Consider the following 26472-nt stretch of genomic DNA (forward strand, 5'->3'; position numbering starts at 1 on the left):
TGTTGGGGAGGACGGGGCAGGAAGACAACAAACATTTAAAACAGAAAACCTCCCTCAGCTGGTAATTCCCAGTGTCCAGTTTAGTTCCCATCTTCTACTAACAGTTCTCTGGGGCCCTGGTGGTTCTCTTTACTTCAGTTAGTGCACCCAGGCCTACTCTTGGTACCCTGCCTATGAGTGGTTCAATTTTTAATAAAGATGATCAACAGAAGATTCTCTTATTCTGTACTGTGCAATATGAGTGGGGGAAAAAAACTCCTCGTTGGTCGGAAAACTGAGAGAGGCAGGCGACAGGAGGGAAGGCAGGGCTCCAGAACCGGCTGGCAGCTCGCTACCCATCTTCCCAGCTGTGTGACCTTGAGCATACTATTCCCTTTCTCTCAGCCTCTTGTTCCTGGTAGGTAGCCTTACGTCAAAGAGCTATTATGAGAATTAAATGAGATAATGTATATAAAGTATTGTACCATAACCAGCACTGTAATTACCCTCAATAAATGTTAATTATAATCATCGTCCAGGAGTAAACACCAATGGCTTTGCTTGAGGAATAAGGAAGAGTTGCTTTTAATAGTTTTATGTGTCTGTGACAAGAAGGTAAAAGGTATAGCTTCCTTCTTTATTTTGCAACCATTCATGATACAGTGCTAACAAAAAGTGGAAGCCTGACAAATACTCGTTCACCTCGGCTGTGAAGACCAGAATTTTTACCATCACTACTATTGTAATTCTGCAGTTTCCTTCAAAGAAATAATGGTGACATGCATTAAACCAGATTTGTTTTTTCATTTTCCTGTTAAGTGCACAGTCTTGAAGGGAGGAGGGTTTATTTGTGGTAATCACATATGTCTACACGAAAAGATTAAAAAGTGAGTAACTTAGGTGTAGACTTCGATGGAGGTCAGGCAGGCAGGAGCACAAGAACCTTTTAAGAGAATGGAGAAGAGAATCATCATGTCTCCTTATGTATGCGCACCAGCCAACGGGGAAAAGTGCTATTAACTACTCCCTTTGCCAGTAATCGGAGCTATAAAAAGAGTATCATTAGAGAAAGGTTAAGCCCATATCTTTCTGTCTGAGGCACAACCAGTTAGAAAATCTTATAAGGTATTCTAATTTTCTGAGTACTCAGCAATCTTAGTATCAATCAACTTATAACTGATCTTTAGTTCGAACTACAGTAGCTATCCTTGGCAATACTTTTTCCTCCATGCTGGGTTAGAAAATTGGCCGAAATCCTACTGGAAAATCTAACGGCACCTTTTAAATTACTAAATGCAAGTCAGTGATTTTGGAGTATGAAAAAGCTAAACTCCGTTTAAGTGATTAATTCAACACCTATGTCAACAGTTACTTAAAATTATTTAAAAGTTAAAATAAACTGCTAAAAAAAATACACTTTGGGGTTGCAATATTTGGAACCACAAGCTTATTAATCTTGATCTTTTACCATCATGAGCACAGGTTCTATTCCCTCCTGATCAATGTTACTCACTCCTGTGGCCTGTTTTATGACCAACAACTTTGAAATCTTCCAACACTATTTCTCTAGCCCTGAACTCTCTCAAGATGCAAGCCATGATTTGTAATTTTTTTCTGAAGGGAATTTCCCTTAAATAAATACCTCAAGCTCAACATATCCACCAATTAGCACAACAGTCACTGGAGTCATATTCCCAGCCCATGGCAAGACTGCACATCTCCACGCTCCTGAATGTTAGGTGTGGCCGTGGGATTTGCCACCAACAATGAAATGTAAGAGGGACGTGAGGGGCATCGCTTCTGGGTAGAATCTTTAAGGGGCCAGTGCGTGATAAGCCGTATTCTGTCTCCTTCCTCAACAGGTGTGGAAGCATAAACACGGGCTTCTGGGCCCGGGTCCTGCAGGGAGGATGAGCACATAGAGGAGAGTCCTTGGCCACCTTGTGATAAACACATAGCACAAGGGAGAAATAAACCTCCGCTATTTTCAAAGACTGACATTTTGTAGTGGTTACTGCAGCCTCACCGGGTCTACCCTGACTAATGCACTCACCCGCAATCTGCTCCTTCGTTTGTGTTCATACCTCTGACAAGGACATCAGCCCCCCAGGAGCCTCAGGACTCCTGAGTGCTTCTCTCCTCCTCATATCCCATCTATCCAGTCATCAGTCCTGGAAATCTCACCTTGAAAATATTTCCAGGATATCACCCCCTCCTCTCCACTCCCACTTTAGGTTTGGCTGCAGACCATCTTTCTCCCTGATTATAACTCCATAGCTTCCAAATATTGTCATTCTATAATTCCAAATTTTTCCTGCTCTAAATGACACCAGAACGATCCTTCTAAAATCTAAATAATTGGGCCCTTCCCATATGGAAAGCCGTCCAACATTTCCCCTCGGTTCATAGTAACAAACATTAGAGGAGCACTTCTGTGACCAGGGACCGTGCTAGGAGCACAGGAACAAAGATGAGCCCTTTGTCTACACACTCATCTGCAGCTGTGACGCGGTGACACAGCTGGTTGTAGAAAGTGTTGCTCAATACTAGGATCGGGTGAAATATGAAGTCTGTGAGATAATTTATTCCTAAAATAAAAACTGGAGTGGACTCAAGTTTCTCTATGAAAACTTGACTCACAAACTCTAGTAGGTTTTCTTGAGACAGAATGGGATGGAGTTTATCATTAGCTGGGCAAGGAAGTACACATGGCCCAAGATTCTACACTGAGCCTCTCCAGAGACTGCTCTTGATATCAGTAGCTCACACGTTATGAGAAAAAACTCCTTGTTGGTCTGAGAATTGGGAGAGGTAGGCTAAACATCTCACTCTACTTCATTATTTACTGTTTCATTCTGAAGTGCATCAAATTTGGGGACCTGAGTGGATTCTGCTGCAGTGGAGTCTGTTATAACACCATGTGTTATTTGTGTCCTAGAAGGCGGGGGAAAGGCTAAGAGCCAGCAGCTAAGCCACAGGATAAAGGTCCAACCTCAACATGTGACAGCTCTTCAAGATCTGCTCCCCACTGCCTTTTGAGCCTCATCTCCTACCACCCCCTTCCATGCCTCTGTTCAGGATGTTCCTAACCTCTGTCAGGAAGAGCATCCTCTCTTCTAAACCCACTGGAACCCTACTCACTCGTCAGTGTCTAGCTCAGCAGTCAGTTAATGTTTTCTGTGAAACCTGCCTCCAGAGCTCCTGGCAACATTAACTGACCTCTGGGATGAAGCGTTTCCACGCTTATTACACGATAATAGTTACTTCTAAGAATCTACCTGCCCAGTGGGCCTCTGAACTCCTTGAGCATCAGGACTGCACTCACTCACCTTCATGTTCCTGGAACTTGATACTGTGCTTGTAAGACAGCGGGCGTGTGATCCACAGCTGCTCAGCAAACACGCTGTGAAAACCACATTCCATAATCCCACTTACCCATCAGCCTACTGATGGATGTTAGGGTAAACTCTATCACTGGGAAAATCCAGAAAACGAGATGACACATTTATAACTTCCGATGTTAAAAAAATTATCTGACACTTTATTTAACTATAGGCCAGCAAAATGTGTGTGTGTGTGTTTACATATGTATGTGTGCTTATGTGCATACACGTGTATATATGTAGTTTCCTCTGGCTGCCATAATAAATTTCCACAAATTGAGTGCCTTGAAACAACTGAAATTTATTCTCACAGCTCTGGAGGCCAAAAGTCCAAAATCAAGCTGTCGGCAAGCCTGTGCTTCCTTGGGAGGCTCTAGGGGAGATTCTGTTCGCTGCCTCTTGCAGCCTCTGGCGGCTGCAGGAATACCCTGGCCTGTGGCTCTAGCACTCTAATCTCTCCCTCCTCTTCTGTCTGTCTCAAACCCCCCTCTGCCTTTCTCTTCGAATGACAGGTGTCAGTGAACTTAGAGCACACTTATGTAATCCAGGATGATTTCATCTCAAAACTGTTAATTACATCTGCAAAACTCCGTTTTCCAAATAAGGTAACAAACCGGTTACCACTTCTTTCCATGCCCAGAACTTGCTAAAAGGTCAGAAGGTGAAGAATAGAGTATGTACACCTGTGTGTGTCCGGGGGTGGAGCTTGCAAATACTTTAGCGATAAGCTGGAGTGTCCAGAGAGCTCTGTGGCAGAGTCACTCAGACAGGATTTCTGATCCATCTGGTGGACATCCGGTGGTCCTACTAGACCCTGTGAAATGTACAATGGAAAGAGAAGACAGGATCCTGGCTCTCAGATGGCTCAGAAAGACACCTAAAAAGAGAAGTGATGAAACTTTTAAACACACCCAACTCCAACTTCATAAAGCTTGGAGGACTTTATGGAATGCACAATTGAGATTTTGTTGTAGTTCTGCACAAAGGTCTTACAGTAGAAAAAGTCTCAAAGAATAATCTCTGTATGAGTTCTCTTCTCACACTTATTTCTCCTTTTTTTAAGCAGAAAGTCTGGGACATTGAGATATCAGGTCCACATTTCCCTACGTTTTTCCTAAAAAGATTTAATTTTGCTCCTTGCATGTGAAATTAAGAGGAATCAGGAAGACAATGCCATCCATGATTTGCGGGGAGGTAAGGAAAACATTAAGAGAAATTTACTTCAAGCCTTTAAAAATGAACAGATGTGGGTCATAATGGGATTTTTAAGCAATAAACACAGATATACGTTAAGAATAGTGTGTGAAGTGTGCTCCTTGTCCAAAAAATAATGGGGTAAATACACTTTCAATTAATCAAACAGTTAAAAAGATGAGCACAGACTTGCAAATGCTTCTGAAATTTTGCAAGGCACATACTCTCTCTTTTACACACACACACACACACACACACACACACACACACACACACACACACACACACACACACACCAGCCTAGTACAGTATCATTTTAAAACAAATTCTTCCCTGGAGACAACTTATTGCCAAAGCATCTGGACTATGCTTCCAGAAGGCATTTAACAAGTTACTATCATTTCCCAGACTCAACAGGGTAGCACTGGCTTTAAAATGAATTAAAATTTTATTTAGAAAAAAAATCTCAGACCTCCCACAGCTATTGGAAAAGAAGAGTAAATCAACGTTAGGGACAGCTCTAGCCACAACTTCTTTTTAATAAAAAGAATGAAAAAAAAAGAATTTTTAAAAAAATCTGTTTTCAGATTTCATTAACCTACATGTTTTTACATCACAGCCCAAGGCAATCCCTAAAAGACAGGTGTGGATGAAGTGTCTTTTCTACTGTTAAAGAACAAAACTTTGACAATGATATTCAATTTAATAAGCATACTTTTGAATAACTGGGCTGGCACAACAGTCCGAAAGAAAATAAAAATCTTACGTCATATGCAAAAATTAATTCCAGATGGACTAAAGACTTAAATTTTAAAAATTGTGGTTTTTTTTTTTTTTTTTTTTTTTGCGGTACACAGGCCTCTCACTGTTGTGGCCTCTCCCGTTGCGGAGCACAGGCTCCGGACGCGCAGGCTCAGCGGCCATGGCTCACAGGCCCAGCCGCTCCGTGGCATGTGGGATCCTCCTGGACCGGGACACGAACCCGTTTCCCGTGCACTGGCAGGCGGACTCTCAACCACTGCGCCACCAGGGAAGCCCTAAAAAAATTTTTTTTCAATCTTCCTAGAATATCTAAGAAAATGTATATACAATCTAGGAGTCACTTTCTCAGCCAAGAGTGAAAACACAGGAAAAAGACACTTGTCTAGGAGGAAACAAGATGGTGGAGTAGAAGGACGTGCTCTCACTCCCTCTTGCGAGAACACCAGAATCACAACTAGCTGCTGGACAATCATCAACAGGAAGACACTGGAACTTACCAAAAAAGATACTCCACATCCAAAGACAAAGGAGAAGCCACAATGAGACAGTAGGAGGGGCGCAATCACAGTAAAATCAAATCCCATAAGTGCTGGGTGGGTGACTCACAGAGTGGCGAACACTTATACCACAGAAGTCCATCCACTGGAGTGAAGGTTCTGAGCCCCATGTCAGGCTTCCCAACCTGGGGGTCTGATAATGTGAGGAGGAATTCCTAGATAATCAGACTTTGAAGCCTAGTGGGAACTGATTGCAGGACTTTGACAGGACAGGGGGGAAACAGAGACTCCACTCTTGGAGGGCACACACAAAGTAGTGTGCGCATCGGGACCCAGGGGAAGGAGCAGTGACCCCAGGGAAAACTGAACCACACCTACCTGCTAGTGTTGGAGGATCTCCTGCAGAGGCAGGGGGTGGCTCTGTTTCACCATGGGGACAAGGACACTGGCAGCAGAAGTTCTGGGAAGTACTCCTTGGCATGAGCCCTCCCAGAGTCTGTCATTAGCTCCACCAAAGAGCCCAGGTAGGCTCCAGTGTTGGGTTGCCTCAGGCCAAACAACCAACAGAGAAGGAATCCAGCCCCACCCATCAACAGTCAAGTGGATTAAAGTTTAACTGATCTCTGCCCACCAGAGCAACAGTCAGCTCTACCCACCACCAGTCCCTCCCATCAAGCCTCTTAGATAGCCTCATCCACCAGAGGGCAGACAGCAGAATCAAGAAGAACTACAATCCTGCAGCCTGTAGAACAAAAACCACATTCACAGAAAGACAGACAAGATGAAAAGGCAGAGGGCTATATACCAGATGAAGGAACAAGATAAAACCCCAGAAAAACAACTAAATGAAGTGGAGATAGGCAACCTTCCAGAAAAAGAATTCAGAATACTGATAGTGAAGATGATCCAGGACCTTGGAAAAAGAATGGAGGCAAAGATCGAGAAGATGAAAGAAATGTTTAACAAAGACCTAGAAGAATTAAAGAACAAACAAACAGAGATGAACAATGCAGTGACTGAAATGAAAACTACACTAGAAGGAATCAATAGCATAATAACCGAGGCAGAAGAACGGATAAGTGACCTGGAAGACTGAATGGTGGAAGTCACTGCTGCTGAACAGACTAAAGAAAAAAGAATGAGAAGAAATGAAGACAGCCTAAGAGACCTCTGGAACAACATTAAACACAACATTCACATTATAGGGATCCCAGAAGGAGAAGAGAGAGAGAAAGGACCAGAGAAAATATCTGAAGAGATTACAGTCAAAAACTTCCCTAACATGGGAAAGGAAATAGCCACCTAAGTCCAGGAAGCGCAGAGACTCCCAGACAGGATAAACCCAAGGAGAAACACGCCGAGACACACAGTAATCAAACTGGCAAAATTTAAAGACAAAGAAAAATTATTGAAAGCAGCAAGGGATAAAAGACAAATAACATACAAGGGAACTCCCATAAGGTTAACAGCTGATTTCTCAGCAGAAACTCCACAAGCCAGAAGGGAGTGGCATGATATACTTAAAGTGATGAAAGGGAAGAACCTACAACCAAGATTACTCTACCTGGAAAGGATCTCATTCAGATTCAGATTCGAGGGAGAAATCAAAAGCTTAACAGACAAGCAAAAGCTAAGAGAATTCAGCACCACTAAACCAGCTCTACAACAAATGCTAAAGGAACTTCTCTAACTGAGAAACACAAAAGAAAAAAGGACCTGCAAAACAAACCCAAAACAATTAAGAAAATAGTCATAGGAACATACATATCGATAATTACCTTAAACATGAATGGATTAAATGCTCCAACCAAAAGACACAGGCTTGCTGAATGGATACAAAAACAAGACCCATATATATGCTGTCTACAAGAGATCCACTTCAGACCTAGGGACACGTACGGACTGAAAGTGAGGGGATGGAAAAAGATATTCCATGCAAATGGAAATCAAAAGAAAGCTGGAGTAGCTATACTCATATCAGATAAAAGAAACTTTAAAATAAAGAATGTTACAAGAGACAAGGAAGGACACTACATAATGATCAAGGGATCAATCCAAGAAGAAGATATAACAATTATCAATATATATGCACCCAACATATGAGCACCTCAATACATAAGGCAAGTATAACAGCTCTAAAAGAGGAAATTGACAGTAACACAATAATAGGGGGGACTTTAATACCTCACTTACACCAATGGACGTATCATCCACAATGAAAATAAATAAGGAAACAGAAGCTTTAAATGACACAGTAGACCAGATAGATTTAATTGATATTTATAGGACATTCCATCCAAAAACAGCAAATTACACTTTCTTCTCAAGTGCACACAGAACATTCTCCAGGATAGATCACATCTTGGGTCACAAATCGAGCCTCTGTAAATTTAAGAAAACTGAAATCATATCAAGCATCTTTTCTGACCACAACACTATGAGATTAGAAATGAATTACAGGGAAACAATGTAAAAAACACAAACACATCGAGGCTAAAGAATACATTATTAAATAACCAAGAGATCACTGAAGAAATCAAAGAGCAAATCAAAAAATACCTAGAAACAAATGACAATGAAAACACGACAATCCAAAACCTATGGGATGCAGCAAAAGCAGTTCTAAGAGGGAAGTTTATAGCTATACAAGTCTACCTCAGGAAACAAGAAAAATCTCAAGTAAACAATCTAACCTTACACCTAAAGGAACTAGAGAAAGAAGAACAAACAAAACCCAAAGTTAGCAGAAGGAAAGAAATCATAAAGATCAGAGCAGAAATAAATGAAATAGAAACAAAGAAAACAGTAGTAAAGATCAATGAAACTAAAAGCTGGTTCTTTGAGAAGATAAACAAAATTGATAAACCATTAGCCAGACTCATCAAGAAAAAGAGGGAGAGGACTCAAATCGATAAAATTAGAAATGAAAAAGGAGAAGGTACAAAGGACACTACAGAAATACAAAGCATCATAAGAGAGTACTAAAAGCAAATCTATGCCAATAAAATGGACAACCTGGAAGAAACGGACAAATTCTTAGAAAGGTAGACCCTTCCAAGACTGAACCAGGAAAAAAAGAAAATATGAACAGACCAATCACAAGTAATGAAATTGAAACTGTGATTAAAAATCTTCCAACAAACAAAAGTCCAGGACCAGATGGCTTCACAGGTGAATTCTATCAAACATTTAGAGAAGAGCTAACACCCATTCTTCTCAAAATCTTCCAAAAAATTGCAGAGGAAGGAACACTCCCAAACTTATTCTATGAGGCCACCATCACCCTGATACCAAAACCAGACAAAGATACTACAAAAAAAGAAAATTACAGACCAATATCACTGATGAATATAGATGCATAAATCCTCAACAAAATATAGCAAACTGGGGTGGGATAGGGAGGGTGGGAGGGAGGGAGACGCAAGAGCGAAGAGATATGGGAACATATGTATATGTATAACTGATGCACTTTGTTATAAAGCAGAAACTAACACACCATTGTAAAGCAATTATACCCCAATGAAGATGTTAAAAAAAAAATACTAGCAAACAGAATCCAACAACACATTAAAAGGATCATACACCACGATCAAGTGGCATTTATCCCAGGGATGCAAGGATTCTTCAATATACGCAAATTAATTAATGTGATACACCATATTAACAAATTGAAAATAAAAACCACATGATCATCTCAACAGATGCAGAAAAAGCTTTTGACAAAATTCAACACCCATTTATGATAAAAACTCTCCAGAAAGTGGGTATAGAGGTAACCTCCCTCAACATAATAAAGGCCATATACGACAAACCCACAGCAAACATCATTCTCAACGGTGAAAAACTGAAAGCATTTCCTCTAAGATCAGGCACGAGACAAGGATGTCCATTCTCACCACTATCATTCAACATAGTTTTGTAAGTCCTAGCCACGGCAGTCAGAGAAGAAAAAGAAATAAAAGGAATACAAATTGGAAAAGAAGAAGTAATATGGTCACTGTTTGCAGATGACATGATACTATACATAGAGAATCCTAAAAATGCCACCAGAAAACTACTAGAGCTAATCAATGAATTTGGTAAAGTTGCAGGATACAAAATTAATGCACAGAATTCACTTGCATTTCTATACACTAATGATGAAAAATCTGAAAGAGAATATATGGAAACACTCCCATTTACCACTGCAACAAAAAGAATAAAATACCTAGGAATAAACCTACCTAGGGAGACAAAAGACCTGTATGCAGAAAACTATAAGACACTGATGAAAGAAATTAAAGATGATACAAACAGATGGAGAGATATACCATGTTCTGGGATTGGAAGAATCAATATTGTGAAAATGACTATACTACCCAAAGCAACCTACAGATTCAATGAAATCCCTATCAAATTACCAATGGCATTTTTTACGGAACTAGAACAAATCATCTTAAAATTTGTATGGAGACACAGAAGACCCCGAATAGCCAAAGCAGTCTTGAGGGAAAAAAACGGAGTTGGAGGAATCAGACCCCCTGACTTCAGACTATACTACAAAGCTACAGTAATCAAGACAATATGGTACTGGCACAAAAACAGAAACATAGATCAATGGAACAAGATAGGAAGCCCAGAGATAAACCCACGCACCTATGGTCAACTAATCTATGACAAAGGAGGCAAAGATATACAATGCAGAAAAGACAGTCTCTTCAGTAAGTGGTGCTGGGATAACTGGACAGCTACATGTAAAAGAATGAAATTAGAACACTCCCTAACACCATAAACAAAAATAAACTCAAAATGGATTCGAGACGTAAATGTAAGACCGGACACTATAAAACTCTTAGAGGAAAATATAGGAAGAACACTCTTTGACATAAATCACAGCAAGATCTTTTTTGATCCACCTCCTAGAGTAATGGAAATAAAAACAAAAATAAAAAATGGGACATAATGAAACTTAAAAGCTTTTGCACAGCAAAGGAAACCATAAACCAGATGAAAAGACAACCCTCAGAATGGGAGAAAATATTTGCAAACAAATCAACGGACAAAGGATTAATCTCCAAAATATATAAACACCTCATGCAGCTCAATATTAAAGAAACAAACAACCCAATCCAAAAATGGGCAGAAGACCTAAATAGACATTTCTCCAAAGAAGACATACAGATGGCCAAGAAGCATATGAGAAGCTGCTCAACATCACTGATTATTAAAGAAATGCAAATCAAAACTACAATGAGGTATCACCTCACACCAGTTAGAATGGGCACCATCAGAAAATCTACAAACAACAAATGCTGGAGAGGGTGTGGAGAAAAGAGAACCCTCCTGCACTGTTGGTGGGAATGTAAATTGATACAGCCACTATGGAGAACAGTATGGTGGTTCCTTAAAAAACTAAAAATAGATTTACCATATGATCCAGCAATCCCATCACTGGGCATATACCCAGAGAAAACCATAATTCAAAAAGACACATGCACCCCAAAGTTCATTGCAGCACTATTTACATAGCCAGGTCATGGATGCAACCTAAATGCCCATCGACAGACGAATGGATAAAGAAGTTGTGGTACATATATACAATGGAATATTACTCAGCCATAAAAAGGAACGAAATTGAGTCATTTGTTGAGATGTGGACGGATCTAGTCATATAGAGTGAAGTAAGTCAGAAAGAGAAAAACAGATATCATATATTAATGCATGTACGTGGAACCTAGAAAAATGGTACAGATGAGCCGGTTTGCAGGGCAGAAGTTGAGACACAGATGTAGAGAACAGAGGTATGGACACCAGGTGGGAAAATCGTGGGGGGTGGGGATGGTGGTGTGCTGAATTTGGCGATTGGGATTGACATGTATACACTGATGTGTATAAAATTGATGACTACTAAGAAGCTGCAGTACAAACAAACAAGCAAAGAAAACAACTAATACTAAACTTTCATTGGGTTATTTGTGTGGAATTATGTTAATATAAATGTTTCAGACATTTATTTCAGACATTTATGAAATTTCTAAAAAAAGAAAAAAGACACTTGTCTAAGTAAAAATTTTAAACTCTTGAGTGGATACATATAACAAGCAAAGTCAACAGATAAGGTAAATGTAAATAAGAAAAAAATCTCTAGAATAATATAAACAGCACCTAGAAATTGGCAAGAATAAAATGACAACAGAAAAAGCAGCAAAAAATATGTCAATTTGCAGAAGAGCGAGTCTACATGATAAACAGACATTAAAAGGGCACAAAAATCACTAATGGTCAGGCAAATGCAAATTAACATAGCAGATTTCATTTTATGTCCATTAGTCTGGCAAATATTTCTTTTAAACTTTATAACATCTAATGGTTGTCACAGGTTTGGAGAAATGGTATTCTCATACATCAGGGATGGAAATGAGAATTGTTACCGACTTTTTGGACAGCATTTGGGCAACCGCTGTTAAATCGGGTCCACTTCTGTGAATTGGGTTCTGATACTGGGATAGAAGACCCACTTTCCCTAAATAATTTTTTCTAAAAAGATTTCATTCTGGTCCTTGCATGTGAGATTAAGAGAATCAGGAAGACAGTGCCATCAAAGATGTTTGGGGGAGAAGTAAAAGATATGTGAGAGAAACCAGACTTTTATAGAAATAATGAACAAATTAACAACATCATGTACATGGAGGTTTAGTGAGACCAATAACTAGGAACAAGTTGAACACAAATGAACAGAAGAATGAGTATACCCGTACCATGGACTATTATGCAGCTGTTAACAAAGAATGAATTTGTTTTACACCAGATGATTTAGAAAGATTCCCATGAGTGACATAAACAAGAAGCCAAGAAGTATGTATAATACACAAGTATGTATAATATAATCCTGTTTTTAAAAAGCAATGACAGAATTTTGTTTCAGTATTGTCTTCGAATCAAGGTTGGTTGGATCCACGGACGCAGAACCCATGGATACAGAGGGCCACTGTACTACGGACATTTTTACTATGCGGACTTGAGCATCCACAGATTCTGGTATCTGCGGGGGTTTTGGAACTAATCCCCTGCAGATACTGAGGGAGGACTGTAAATCTAACGTCAGTGCAGAATTATATGAGTATAGAGGAAATATGAAAGATACTCCTGGATTATTAAAGTGGATTGTGTGGGTAGGCAGGGTTGGATTGGAGGAATGGGGGTTGATGTGAAGGGAGAAAGCAAAAAAACAAAACACAAAAGTGGTAGATAAAATGCCTTGTTTCTGTAAAATTATGAGTGTAAGAGAGAAAGAGAATAGAGGATGCAAGAGAGGACAGTCACCAAGTTATCTTAGGATGGTGGGACCTCAGATTATCTTTAGTTTTAAAATATTTCCATGCATTCAAATTTTTAATTGTGAATACATGATGTTTATAATTGGGAGAAATGAAGTTTTGTTTCATTGTGACAATTTAAAAAACTAAATAGACTATACATGATATTTATAACTTAGTTCATACATTTCTCCTCTTCCCTCCCCCTCTAGTGTCCATTAGCACGAAACTCCTCAGATAGCTACTGTATTCAACTGTATACAACCTGCTCAGATTGACAGCTTCCCAACAGGGTCAAGAAAAAAGACAGAAGACTGGGGGGAGGGGCAAGTACAATTCACAAGCTACCTGATCCCCTGTGAAGTTAATTTGAGGCTTCTTCTTTGGCGCTAAAAGATTCTCTTAAAGTCATCTTGTACTGTGCTTTCAGCAACTGTCACCTCAAGCCTCTGATAAAGACAACTATAGAGTCCTCAGGTGCCAAGTTGGCAGTGGGATAAGTATTTCATTCCCCCATCAATCACTGTCTATACGTAGAAAGAATTAAACCGGGTTTTCCTTCTCTTACCTCCAGTTCCCTTCTTCTTAAACATTACTACATCAAAGTCGACATTTGCACAGATATTCAACAGAGGAAATGAAACGACATTCAAACTATCATGTTCGCTTCTCTCCTGGTCTTGAAGTTATCTGCGAATCTCTAGTATTTATTCTCTCACATCAGCACTCAGATTCTAAGCTTCAGCAGGTTCTCAATTTGCCAAAACCCAATGCTTACAAGAGAGAGAATAGGAAATGCAATAGAAAACTCTACCTGCCCTAAATGCAGCACTTCAGGGTTCATTATAGATTACATGTAAAAATAATGAAATATTTTTATAAACTTGTCTATTCATTCTTACTCTTTAAAACTGAATAGTAATGAACCTAGTTTGTCAGCTTAGTTTTATGCAATGCAAAGGAATTTGTCAACAATGACGTACCAGTGGGAGCTCTCCATGACATGAATTCAAATTCTGTATGTATAATTATAGCTACGAACACACAACATGGTTTTATCAAGATTTTCATGAGATTATTGACTGGCCACAATGCAACACTGAACATAACATTTAAATCCAATATCCAACTCGATGAAGAAAAGTAAATTAACCACACTTATTCAATTTCAGAAACAGAGGTAATACCTATTTATGAACATTAACTGGAAAAAATAGAACAGAAGTTTATAAAGTGCTTAAGCCCACCTGAAACCTGGAGATTACTTATAAACATCCTGCAGAAAAACCAGGAATAAAGGACACTAGGATTTCATTTTTATTACAGAAGCTTTAAAAAAACTACCGAAAAATTAAACAAATAACTCATAAAATTCACAAATATGATAAAATCATTGAATTTATTCTACTAGTCATCAAAGCAATACAAATTAGAAAAAGTGCCAACTTTTAAATTATCTAAATTAGCAAAGACTGAAAAACACCTATGATATTCAATGATGCACAATGATATTACTCATTCATTGTTAATGGTACAAACTTTCCCGGATACAATCTAGCAATACACATCAACAATCTAAAAAATAAATTTTTTTTAATCCCACTTCCAGGAATCCCAAATAATGAAATGATGTATAAAACTGACAAATATAAGTATAAAGATAGCCTCAAAAACATAACACTCAAAACAACTAAATGTCTAACAAGTGGAAAATAGTCAAATAATGGTTAACTGGTAATAGAAGAATCACATTCAGTCATGACAATTTTACTTTCAAAGAATATTAATAATGAAAGAAAATGCTCATGATATAATGCAAAATTTTAAAAGTTTTACATATAGCTTGGTCTCACTTTTATATATATTCTCCATTTACATGGCATGCCTGCATAATAGGAAAATGTTAATAATGGTTACAGGACTTTCCTGGTGGCGCAGCGGTTAAGAATCCACCTGCCAATGCAGGGGACACGGGTTCGAGCCCTGGTCCAGGAAGATCCCACATGCCGCGGAGCAACTAAGCCCGTGGGCCACAACTACTGAGCCTGCGAGCCGGCACTGCAACGAAAAGTAGCCCCCGCTTGCCGCAACTAGAGAAAGCCTGCGCACAGCAACGAAGACCCAACGTGGCCCAAAATAAATAAATAAAATTTAAAAAGAAAAAAAGGTTACATAACAAATTATATAAACTCTGGAATTAACACTGATATTCATTTCTGTCATTTTCTGTCTATAACAATGATATCTGGGGGGGAAATAGTATGTTTAAAAAAAAAAACCCGCCAAGCCTCTCTGGCAAAAGAAATAGAGCAGGAAAAAAAGCACCTTTAAAAAACTGGACACGGCTTCCCTGGTAGTGTAGTGGTTAAGAATCTGCCTGCCAATGCAGGGGACAAGGACTCGAGCCCTGGTCCAGGAAGATCCCACATGCCGCGGAGCAACTAAGCCCGTGCACCATAACTACTGAGCCTGTGCTCTAGAGCCCGCAAGCCACAGCTACTGAAGCCTGCGAGCCACAACTCTGAAGCCCGCATGCCTAGAGCCCATGCTCTGCAACAAGAAGCCACGGTAGTGAGAAGCCCGCGCACTGCAACGAAGAGTAGCCCCCGCTCGCCGCAACTTGAGAAAGCCCGCGCGCAGCAACGAACACCCAATGCAGCCAAAAAAAAAAATTGGACAACTATCCCCATTGTGTACATCAGGTCTGGGACAAAACCTGACAAGCAGACAAACCAAAAAAGAATGTGAGAGTGCCTTCTAACAACAATTTCTTAGAGTATACAACTTTTCATGGCTTACTGATAAAGTACTTCCACCTCTAATAAGGGGCCTCTTAAATAGAACCGCTTTAAGGTTTTAGCTCAAGGATGAAGAGAGAAAAGTAAGTTGGGGCAAGAAGTTCCTACTCTCTTAGCTAAGGAAGAACCTGAACAAGGAGATGTCAAGGAATTAGGGCCCAAAGCATGACTTTTGTTTTTTTCTTAAGATGCACAGTAACTTTATTTATTTATTTTAAAATTAATTTTTATTGGAGTACAGCTGATTTACAATGTTGTGTTAGTTTCGGCTGTACAGCGAAGTCAATCAGTTATACATATACATATATCCACTCTTTTTTAGATTCTATTCCCATATAGGTCATTACAGAGTACTGAGTAGAGTTCCCTGTGAGCTATACAGGAGGTTCTTACTAGTTATTTACAAGGCATGACTATTTTAGTAAGTTTTGAATAGGAGAAAAAAAGTAAAGAAAAGGCATCAAAGCAAAAAACTGAATGGCAAAAGCTGCTAGGCGGCTCCCAATATTCATTGCTTCCCTCTCCTGCAGTAAAAAACCCTGGGCACTGTGCCCAGTTAAGACTCCAGTTCTTTGCCTTCCTGCCCATATAGGAGTGTGTAAGTCCTGACCAATGAGATGTAAGTACGGTGCAGTAAAACATACCCTTTTTCCCTTCCTCCTGTCTGGGATGCAGACACGATCGCTGGAGCTCTAGCAGCCACTGAGAACCATAAAGTCAAAACTACCTCTGAGGGGCTTCCCTGGTGGTGCAGTGGTTGGGAGTCCACCTGCTGATGCAGGGGGCGCAGGTTCGCGCCCCAGTCCGGGAGGATCCCGCGTGCCGTGGAGCGGCTGGGCCCATGAGCCATGGCCGCTGGGCCTGCGCGTCTGGAGCCTGTGCTCTGCAGCGGGAGAGGCCGCGGCAGTGAGAGGCCCCTGTACCGCAAAAAACAAACAAACAAACAAACAAAAAACTACCTCTGAGGATGACAGAGCAGAAAGACATGAGAAGCCTGGGTCCTTGACTGTGTGGATCTGCCCTATCATCCTGCACCGTGTTCCTTTAGACTTTAGTTATATGAAAAAGAAATCTCCACCTTTTTTTTTTTTTGGTCCCTGTTACATACAGTTGAAATTAACCTAAACTGATATACCTGGTCATGCTGAGCTTGTGAAAATTTTTCTCTTGATCCTGTCTACTCTCAGGGGCTCCCTTCCTCTTAACAGACCAAAGACTGGACCAAAATAAACAGGAAAAAATAACAGCAGAATATCTTAATGAAGCTTTATGTTCTTTTTTAAATAAGTAATCTGAACCTTCTAGAGCTCTCGCCCTCTTTAGGCATAACTAATTGAATTGTTTTTAACTTGGGTCTGGTGCTTGACTGATTTTGTGGGTCTGTGGTCCAAGGTAAAAATGGATTCTGCATTACATTAAATGTTAACCTGAAACAAATTGAAGATTTCATAGCACAAGCTACTGGGGACGAGGAATGACAATGGAATAGATGTTAGGTCCTTGATTCCAGCCATTCCCTACTTGCCCATTGCTGCTAAAGGAAGAGAGTGGCAATTCAAAGTGAATATCAATCACGGAGTATAGCATCTGCATAGATGGATGGCCCGGAGTTATTCAAGTGAGCTTCCTCTGGCATTTCATTACCGTTTTTTTGAATGGATGACAAAAATCTCTTATAACCAGTGCTTCCTAATTACCTACAAGGTAACAAGATATGTTTAAAAATAGAAAAGTAAATATTTACCCTTTTCCAGTTACTTTTGGATATTTGAATCTGGTTCCCTGCTAGGAGGAAAATACTGTCAATGTGAACTAATTATCAAGAGCAAATTTTCATTTCTAACATCTTAAAGTCTGGTATTGAGAAAACTGTCACCTTGAAAAAACAAATCTGACCAAGGAAATTTTTCTCTACTGAGTGGAAAAAAACAACAGAATATAACCTATTTTAAATCTTCACAAGGATACAAACATAAGCACTGCTCACAATTACATTCCTCTCTAAGCTATAACCAGGGCTAATCGTAGTAACTTACTGTACACGTTAAATATTAGCCTGAATAACAACTAGCTTCATAACTATAAGACTTCACATTGCATTTTGAATTCAGTAACTTGATATTTATTAAACAACCATTCAAGTCATCAAAGCCCAAGTGGTATTTAAATACTTCAAAGTAGGTTTAAGAAGTAGCAGAATCAATTAAAACGACTTGCCTGTAAGTATATATAAAGTAATTCATCCCCAGAACTAGAAAATAGCTCAGGAATATTGGTTTTTCCTTTTTATTTGACCACTATGTAATACTCCTGCAGTGGCAGAAAAGGAAACTCATTGTCTGGGATTAAGACACTATGGTTTCAAGTCAATCTTGGGGCTATTCTAGGAAGATGACAACTGTATCAAATTAGCAGTTGTAGTTTTGTAACACTACTTAAATCAAGTGGCTTGTTTTGCTTAGAAGTAAAATCCCTGGTGCCCTGAGAAGATGAGACAATGGATAGTTAAATGGCTAGCTGACTCTCCAATCAGGTTTTTCTTTATTGTTTTAAGAGTTGACTAGTCCCAAAGATTTATGGTATTCTAGGTGATATAAGATTAAAAATTCAATGACATAGCTACATGTAATATGTAAAGAAGGCATCTTAATTTCAGAATGAAAGAACTAGTAAGAAAGCAAAAAAATCTGAAAAACTGAGTTGTAATTTCTAGAAATAACTTATTTACAACATTGATAATTAATGACCCTAAGAATCATGATTTCATCATGATGCTCTACCAGTCTCTCTTTTCCCTACTGCTAATTTTAGGACCTACCACCTTATCTCAAGTGGAACAAGCGTGAAGTTCTATGTCAGACTAGCAGAGGTCATAGACAGCTTTAGTAATACCGATATTTTGGACCTTAAAAATTTTAATACTGAAATTTGCTTATTAATTTATTACATTCTTACTGAATGCCTCCTATGTACCAGGCATTGTGCTTAGAAGCTAAGAAACAGTAAAAATTACCCTAAATACCTTTAACCTGAAATTCGAGTGAACAATCTTGTGAAACTGGGAAAAGGGGTGGAGGCTGAGATGTGGGGGGAGCATCTTCATGTGGAAATGTCATCTAAAAGAGGAGTTAATCCCATGAGATTTAAAAAATATTTTAGCAGGTATATTTTGTCAAGTATGACAAAATGATACATAAACCAGGAATAAAAGCTATTTTTCAAGTTGCATATAATAGCTGGTCTTCTTAAGATTGATAGCCCTGCTGAAGACGAGAGGGAGTTTATGATTCTTCCTAGAACTGCAGCTTACTAAGTGAAAAGACAGATACCTCAAGAATCTCAAACAAAAATAAACGAGTTTACAAGCTGGTCTACTAGAACTTGCTATTTCAACAAGGCAGCCAAATGAGGTAAAGAGACTAAAATACTCTCTTTAAACTATGATGCAGTTGATCACAATGGTCAAACCAGTTTTCCTTTTACAGATGAACTGAGCATCTTAAGATTTGTTTTACTGGTCATGTGGATACTCATTTAAGACTTTCAAAACAGCCATCTTACTTGAAAAGCAAGAGCATTCAAGGAGCCATGTCCAAATCTCGTCTTGTGGGTCTAAATGTTTACCTCCATCCACTGTCCTCCACAAGGTCCTCTCCTACTCTTTTTTCATAATTTTTAGGCATGGCCAACTAGAATACATGACGAGAGGAAAGTAAAAGTATATGGTATATAAAAGAATATTCAAGAGACTTTCTTCATAACACACCTTGTGTATAACATCATACTAGGCACTTCTTTCCTGCTAATAGTTCTCCAACTGTAGGTGCTCCGAAAATCATCATCAATTCGATAAAAGAATCGATGAGTATGCACTAAAAAAAGATTCCAGTGTCTCAGTATCACTAGGTCAGGCTCACATGTGGTTCTGGATTAAGTTAAAACCCAAAGTTAAAACTAACTTCTTGGGCTTCCCTGGTGGCACAGTGATTGAGAGTCCGCCTGCCGATGCTAGGGGACGTGGGTTCGTGCCCCGGTCCGGGAAGATCCTACATGCCGTGAAGCCGCTGGGCCCGTGACCCATGGCCGCTGAGCCTGCGCGTCCGGAGCCTGTGCTCTGCAACGGGAGAGGCCACAACGGAGAGAAGCCCGCGTACCGCAAACAAAACAAAACAAAACAAAACTAACTTCCTGTCTCTCCCAAACCCAATCTTGGTTGAGTTAGTTTACAAGACTTTCTCTCTGATAAAGACCTTACACCACCTTTTTATAACCTGTGTATTACTAAGTCAATAACCTGGAATACTCAGAAGGAAATGGACTAAAGTCACACAGAACGTTTCCCTCAGCTTCTTTATCTGTAAGGATAGCAAAATCTGTTTATTATTCACTGGACTTCTGTTGCCTAAATGATAGGCAACAGAAGGGGAGGCTTCTGAAGCCTCCCCATCAACTGCTCTGAGCATGCACTATGTCAATCTTACATATACATTGTTTTAAAACACATATGTATTGGGAATTCCCCGGCAGTCCAGTGGTTAAGACTCCAAGCTTCCACCACAGGGGGCACAGGCTGGATCCCCGGTGGGGGAACTAAGATCCTGCAAGCCACGTGGTACGGCCAAAAAACAATAAATTAACTAAAAAACATAATAAAATACACATGTATTCACATATATTATTGCCTTTAACTATCATAGTAAGTAGATACATAAGATTGTAGGCTGCATGAGGACAGAGGTTTTTTTCTGTTTTGTTCCGTGCTACTGTCCCAATACCTATAACAGGGTTTGACACATAGTAGAGCCTTAATAAATATTAGCTTATTGAATAAACAGATTAATGAATAACTATGAGATTCATGGGCAAGTATAACGTACATTTTTTTTTCTGCATGAGAAAACTTTAATATCAATCAAAGGGATTAAGAGACTGCCCAAGATCACATGGCTAAGAAATGGCAATGCATGTAACTGAACGGAGGTTTCTAGGCTCCAAATCCAGTATCCTTTAAGCAACTGTCTCACCTGGGGCACACGTAACCTCTTACAACTTAGAATGCCAGGGGAAATGAAACCAAAGATAAGCACAGCACATCTTCCCAGAAAAAGACTTAGATTAAGTTACTTTAGAAAAAATTTTTTTAATATATATTAAAGTAACAACAGTCATGGAGCAGATTTTGGGAATTTACATTAATTTCAAAGATAAAACTTGAATCTATAAACACCTTTGACATTTGCAAACAGCCACGTGGACCCTCACTGCCATCTGAGTGTCCACCTTGTTTCTGCACCATCAGCCCTCCAGGCACTTACATGGTAAAGTTAGAGAAGCAGCTCAGCAGAAAGCAAATACCAAAGCTCCCACAGTCCCAACACACCTGGGGCTTAGAGTCAACTCTGATTCCTCCACAAAGCTAGGAGGGCCAGACTGCTGCTAATTTATACGCAGCTGCCTCCAATGCCCACCATCTTTATTTCTCTCTCCCTGGCAATTCACGCAGCCTTGGTCTTCCTCCTTCTTTCAGCAGACAGGACCATAAGCTCACCTTTCACTGCTCTAGACCAGCATTCTTTGAACTGGGATATGTGTCTGAAGCAAAGCCAACACTTCCCAAGGCATTCACCATCATAGCTATACGTGAGTCAATTTCTAAATCCCCAACTTCCAAATATTCTCTTGTCTGAAAACTGATCTGCCTGAAACCAAGACTGGGATGGAGGGACATCCATCTCCTGATGAAGGAAAGCTGTCCTCCGTCATCTCCCCTTCGCAAAGCTCCTTCTCCCACTTTACAAAAGCAATGCGTCTACAGCGCCTTCACCAGATCTTTCTAATCTTCATTACCCCAGGGTGTAAAGAACACAGGGCTCAGGGCAACTAACAAAGGAACAAATTAAAAAGGTGATGCCTGTTGAGGATCAGGTCTCCAGCATTTGGGGAACTCCTTCTCTAAGACAGGTAATTTCCACTTGTTTGTTTTAAACAACCTGAAATATTTAAATAAAAAGAGGCTTATGGCCAAAAGAAATACAAAATACTACATTTCAATTTATATTCTTTTTTGTTACATAAGACAGAGTGATCAATAAGACACTTTCATGCATAAAACTATATTACATTGGGAGACACTGCTTTGGGAAAGATCTCCAGTGTTCTCCTTATTTACTGCAAGTAATAAATCCTTCCTTCTACCAAAACAAACGAACAAACAAAAACACTATATTACATTGGGATAGAAGTCTGTAGGGGAAGGGAAATGGAAATATGAATTTAAGGAGAAAAAGGAAAGATGTAAGACTTTTACTGTTAAGAACTTACTCCTGCATTTTTAAAAATGAATGATACTGGGAATTAAATATAGATCCCACTACAGAGTTTTTTAAATGATGTAACAATTTAAAAAGTCAACATTTACAATATGCTGAAAAATGACATCCTTTGCAACTATTTAAACTTAGGATGAAAAGTTTTAGCAATGAACTTAAAAACATGCTTAGGGTACAGGGTTTTACAGAATTTTTAGGCACTACGAGAGCAAAAAAGCTGTAAGAACACTGCTGTAGAACAACCCTTCAGAAAACCCTTCCAAGACAAAATATTGAAGAGACAGAGAAAGAACAATTTCCCCACCTACCTAGCTCTGAGCGAGGATGGGCTGATGATGGGGTGAGGATTAGCATTCTCTCCACCCTCTTCTTAGTCATAAACACATTTGTTGAACCTGGTTCTGCAGCCAAGTTTCTAAAATTGATGATGAAGTTAGATATCTGATCTTAACTGCATTGCTGACGGGGATTAGACACTGGCTGAAGAGATGTATCTCACTCCTAAGGAGGACCGCTGGAGTACTTTTCTTTTAGTCTCCAGAAAGACTCATGAGACCATACCATAAAGGCTCACTAATTTTGTATTTATCTTATACGATGACAAATTTCGCCACTGGGGATGGAATACTGAATGCGTCTGACTGGCATTTCATTACTGACATGCATGAGGCAAAGAACTGGAAAGCTCTTACTTATTGTATAGTTAGTATGTTAAACATGGCAAATGTCCTAAGGAGTAATGTCGACAGACACATCTACATACCCTAAGCCCTCAGACTCCGCTTTTTCCCTTCTTTCTCAGATTCTTCTCCTCTGCCCCTTACCTCTTTTCAGCCACTCCTTTAGGAAGCAGAAAATCGTCTAGATATGATGGATGAGGCCAGCGCTTAATTCGCTGTCTACACTGTTTTAAAAATATTGACTTTCCTGTCCTCAAGCTCTCAGAGAGACAGTGGGGCTATTTAGAGCAGACGTTAGACCTACTCTAAATCTACTCCCATTTAGTAGAAGGAGGTAGTACAGTTTGAGATAAAAGGTGTCTTTAGAATCGGAAAGTCAGCTGAAAACCACAGTCCACCATTTACTAGGTATGTCGCTCAATTTCTCTAAATCTCAAGGCTCGCAAAGTCCTTAAAATGGGGTGCTAAGGATGAGAAATACATCAAGCACTTAGAAATGTACCAGCACATAGTAGGCCTTCAATAATCAACAGTTATGAAATCAGATGTTTAATGGTTTTAATGATTGTTTAAAATAGCCAACAGTTTTCTCTTGACATAATGTCAATTACTGTCATGTTTTTCCATTTCTTTAACCTCTTTGAAAACAAGTGATTTGGAAAATGACTACCTTTCATGTCTAAGTATAGGGTGTGCGTGTATAAAATGTACCTGCAGTACTAAAACCGGGAAAAGGACATACACAGGACGACGACTGCACAAATTTCACATATAGCATGGTGGCATATCCTTAACATGTTCTAAGCATTGCTGTGAAACATTTTAAAACATAAGCATGGACTCTTTCATCAGTTCTTTTAAAGTCTATCCAAATTTAATTGGTAATCTAACACTTCCCCCTTCAAATTAGCAGAGTTTTTTTTTTTTTTTTTGGTTGTTTGTAAAATACTTATTATTTTAAGGCTGTAGGGACACTGGTACTCCCAAAATTCTCATTTGTGTATAAATGAGTACAACCTCTAAAGCAATTTGACAATGTGTATCAAGGACTTAAAACGGATCTACATGCTTACTCAGCAGGGAAGGAATACATACTAACCCAAACAAACAGATTTATGTACAAGAGTATTCATTACATCACAACTTAATAATAGTAAAAAATGAAGCCGCTTGATGTCCGCTGCAGGGGACTAGATATAGAGCCATCATCCCATGGAACATCATGCAGCTTAAAAAAAATTAACAATGGGATTAAGTGAAAGAAACAAGGTATAAAGCAGTATTTGGCTATGATTCCAAATTTGTGTATGTCACTGTGATTCTCAAGCGGGAATAAGAGAAAATTTACAATAAAGAATTGGAATTACACATAATGATCAAAATCCACAGCTTGAAAGGACACGCTGTTAAGACTCGCTACCCACGTCCTAATTTTAAAAAGAAGTGTGGGATGAGTACACTGTTGATTCAGACCCTTTTTATGAATGGCGGAGAGAGGAAAGTGGATAATAAAGCTAACATGTCTGCAACTGGTATTCAGCCTCTTTCAACTTTCAGTTTAATGAAACTTTTGGGTGACTTTTACACCACACACACCAATGTTCACTACCTAGCTAGTAAGTTTTGGGGGAGTGTGCAGAGATGAGAGACGGTAGGAAAAGGTGAGGACTCACATAACCTTCCAATATGCACAATTTTGCACGGTGTAAGAGTAAATGAAACACTGTCAGCACACACACACACACACACACACACACACACTCTCTCTCTCTCTTTCTCTCTCTCTCTCTCTTTGATTCTGATCTATAGACGCATATTTAAAGCACGCCCACTCTAAGCAGAAATGCCTCAACACACCACCTGACCCTCCCTGAACTCACGTGCATTTCATTACTACTTTTAAAACTCTTAGTTTATTCCCAAAGCCCACCACTACCACCACCAATCAAACAAGGCTAACACGCATGCCAAGACTGTTTTTCAGCGTTCATGAACTTTCCTGCCTTTATTTTTCACATCAGTACTTCAAATGTCTGATCTAACCCCACAGAAAAGAACGGGAACAAAAATGCCTTTGGACGTTTATACGTCTCATGTTACTCACTCCTGTACTCCAGAAAAGGAGTAACCCAAGTCCTTGTGACTTGAAATGACATCTTTCTGCTCAGTGCTGTTCTGACTTGGCCTGTGTGACCACAGCTCTATCTGCTTGCCCGCCAGCCTGCACCCAGGTGCTTCTGGCAGCCCCATAGCAGAAGCAAGCCTGTTTCTGCAAACAGTCTGAAATCGCACGAAGCCAACATCAACTGAAGTTATTACCAAAACACAAAGGACAAAACACGCCTAAACTGCCACCTTACACGTCAGAACTCTCAAACTGAAAGGTATCTATTGCTTGACAGTATGCACATCCATCTACTCGATTGCAGATGTCAACCTGCAGAACAAACAGCTGGGAGACGTTTCGTTGGTTTCTGGTTGTCAATTTCAGGAAACACAAGCATTTCTTAGTTCCGAGCTCACGTTCCAAGTCAATACAGGTGTTGGTGTATTTTCAATTATTTTCCAGGCTAGAAAGGCGCTAAGCTAATAATTAACCTTAAGCATACCATCACCTCTGCTAAAAACATTTTCTACACACAGCCCTAAATTACTTACTCTTCAGTTAAACAAAACAGACAAGCTGTAATAAAACGTCTCCGAGAAATGTGATCCCTTCCATTGGTCACCCAGGAGCCTTTCCCCTAAAATCTGTTCCTTCTTGTGGCGGAGGGGGAGGAGAGTATCCAAAATAAAGGTGCCACCCAAAGCACAATTATTTTGTAAGAAAGTTGCCTAAGATAACCCATACAGGGTTTCCCAGGTTGAGTAATTCTTGCAGGCGGGTGAAGAGAGACAGCTCGCCTCCAAGATTACTATCTGCAGAGGCTTCCCTTATGTTGAATTTTTTTTTTTTTTTTTTGCGTCCTTTTAAATTATACTACTAGGGCTCTGATTTTCACACCTCTAGCTGCTGCTGGGGGGAGTTGAGAGCGACGCGCCAGGGCTGCGGCAGCCGCTCGAGCCAAGTCCAACGCTGGGGGACGGGCAGCCCACTCCCCACAGGGTCCCACCCTCCCGGGCACACGCGTGCAGAGACGCGCCGAGGCTGCGGTCCGCGGGCGGGGACTCACCGCTGTCCAGCCGCGCGATCTGGGGCAGTCGGTAAGTGCTGACCAGCAGGTCCAGCGGAACGGCCACGGAGCTCCACTTCACATCCTTGAGGCTGCAGCCCAGCGAGGGCGCCGGGTCCATCTTCCCCGCCTCCTTCGGCCCCGCGCTCCCGCCGCCGCCGCCGCCGCCGCCGCCTGCACCACCCGCGCCTCGGCGGCCGCCGCTGCTCGCACTTGCGGTCTGGGGCGCGCGGAAGGCGCCGGTCACTCTGGCCGCGGGCAGCCCGGGGGCGCGGCGGCGGGGAGGGAGGGGGCCCACGGCCGGCTCAGCTGCCGCTGCGGTACATGGCCGGGCGCCCCGCGTGCCCTCAAGCCTGGAGAGGACTCGCAGCAAGCCGGCGGC

General features: G+C 40.3%; 1 protein-coding gene across 2 annotated transcripts in view; it reads right to left on the minus strand.

Annotated features, from left to right (window-relative positions):
- GAREM1 (GRB2 associated regulator of MAPK1 subtype 1) overlaps positions 1 to 26211 on the minus strand; it is a gene marked incomplete at its 5' end in the record, with an annotated part of 204641 nt that extends 178430 nt beyond the window's left edge. For both annotated transcript variants that reach the window (XM_082668439.1, XM_082668438.1), the window contains one exon: positions 26091 to 26211. In XM_082668439.1, coding sequence (XP_082524565.1) covers positions 26091 to 26211 — 121 coding nt within the window. The remainder of the gene's footprint in view (positions 1 to 26090) is intronic.
- Positions 26212 to 26472: the final 261 nt, after the last annotated feature.

The sequence above is a fragment of the Grampus griseus genome, assembly GCF_964374135.1.
Source record: "Grampus griseus genome assembly, chromosome: 12".
NCBI classification, from domain to species: Eukaryota; Metazoa; Chordata; class Mammalia; order Artiodactyla; family Delphinidae; genus Grampus; species Grampus griseus.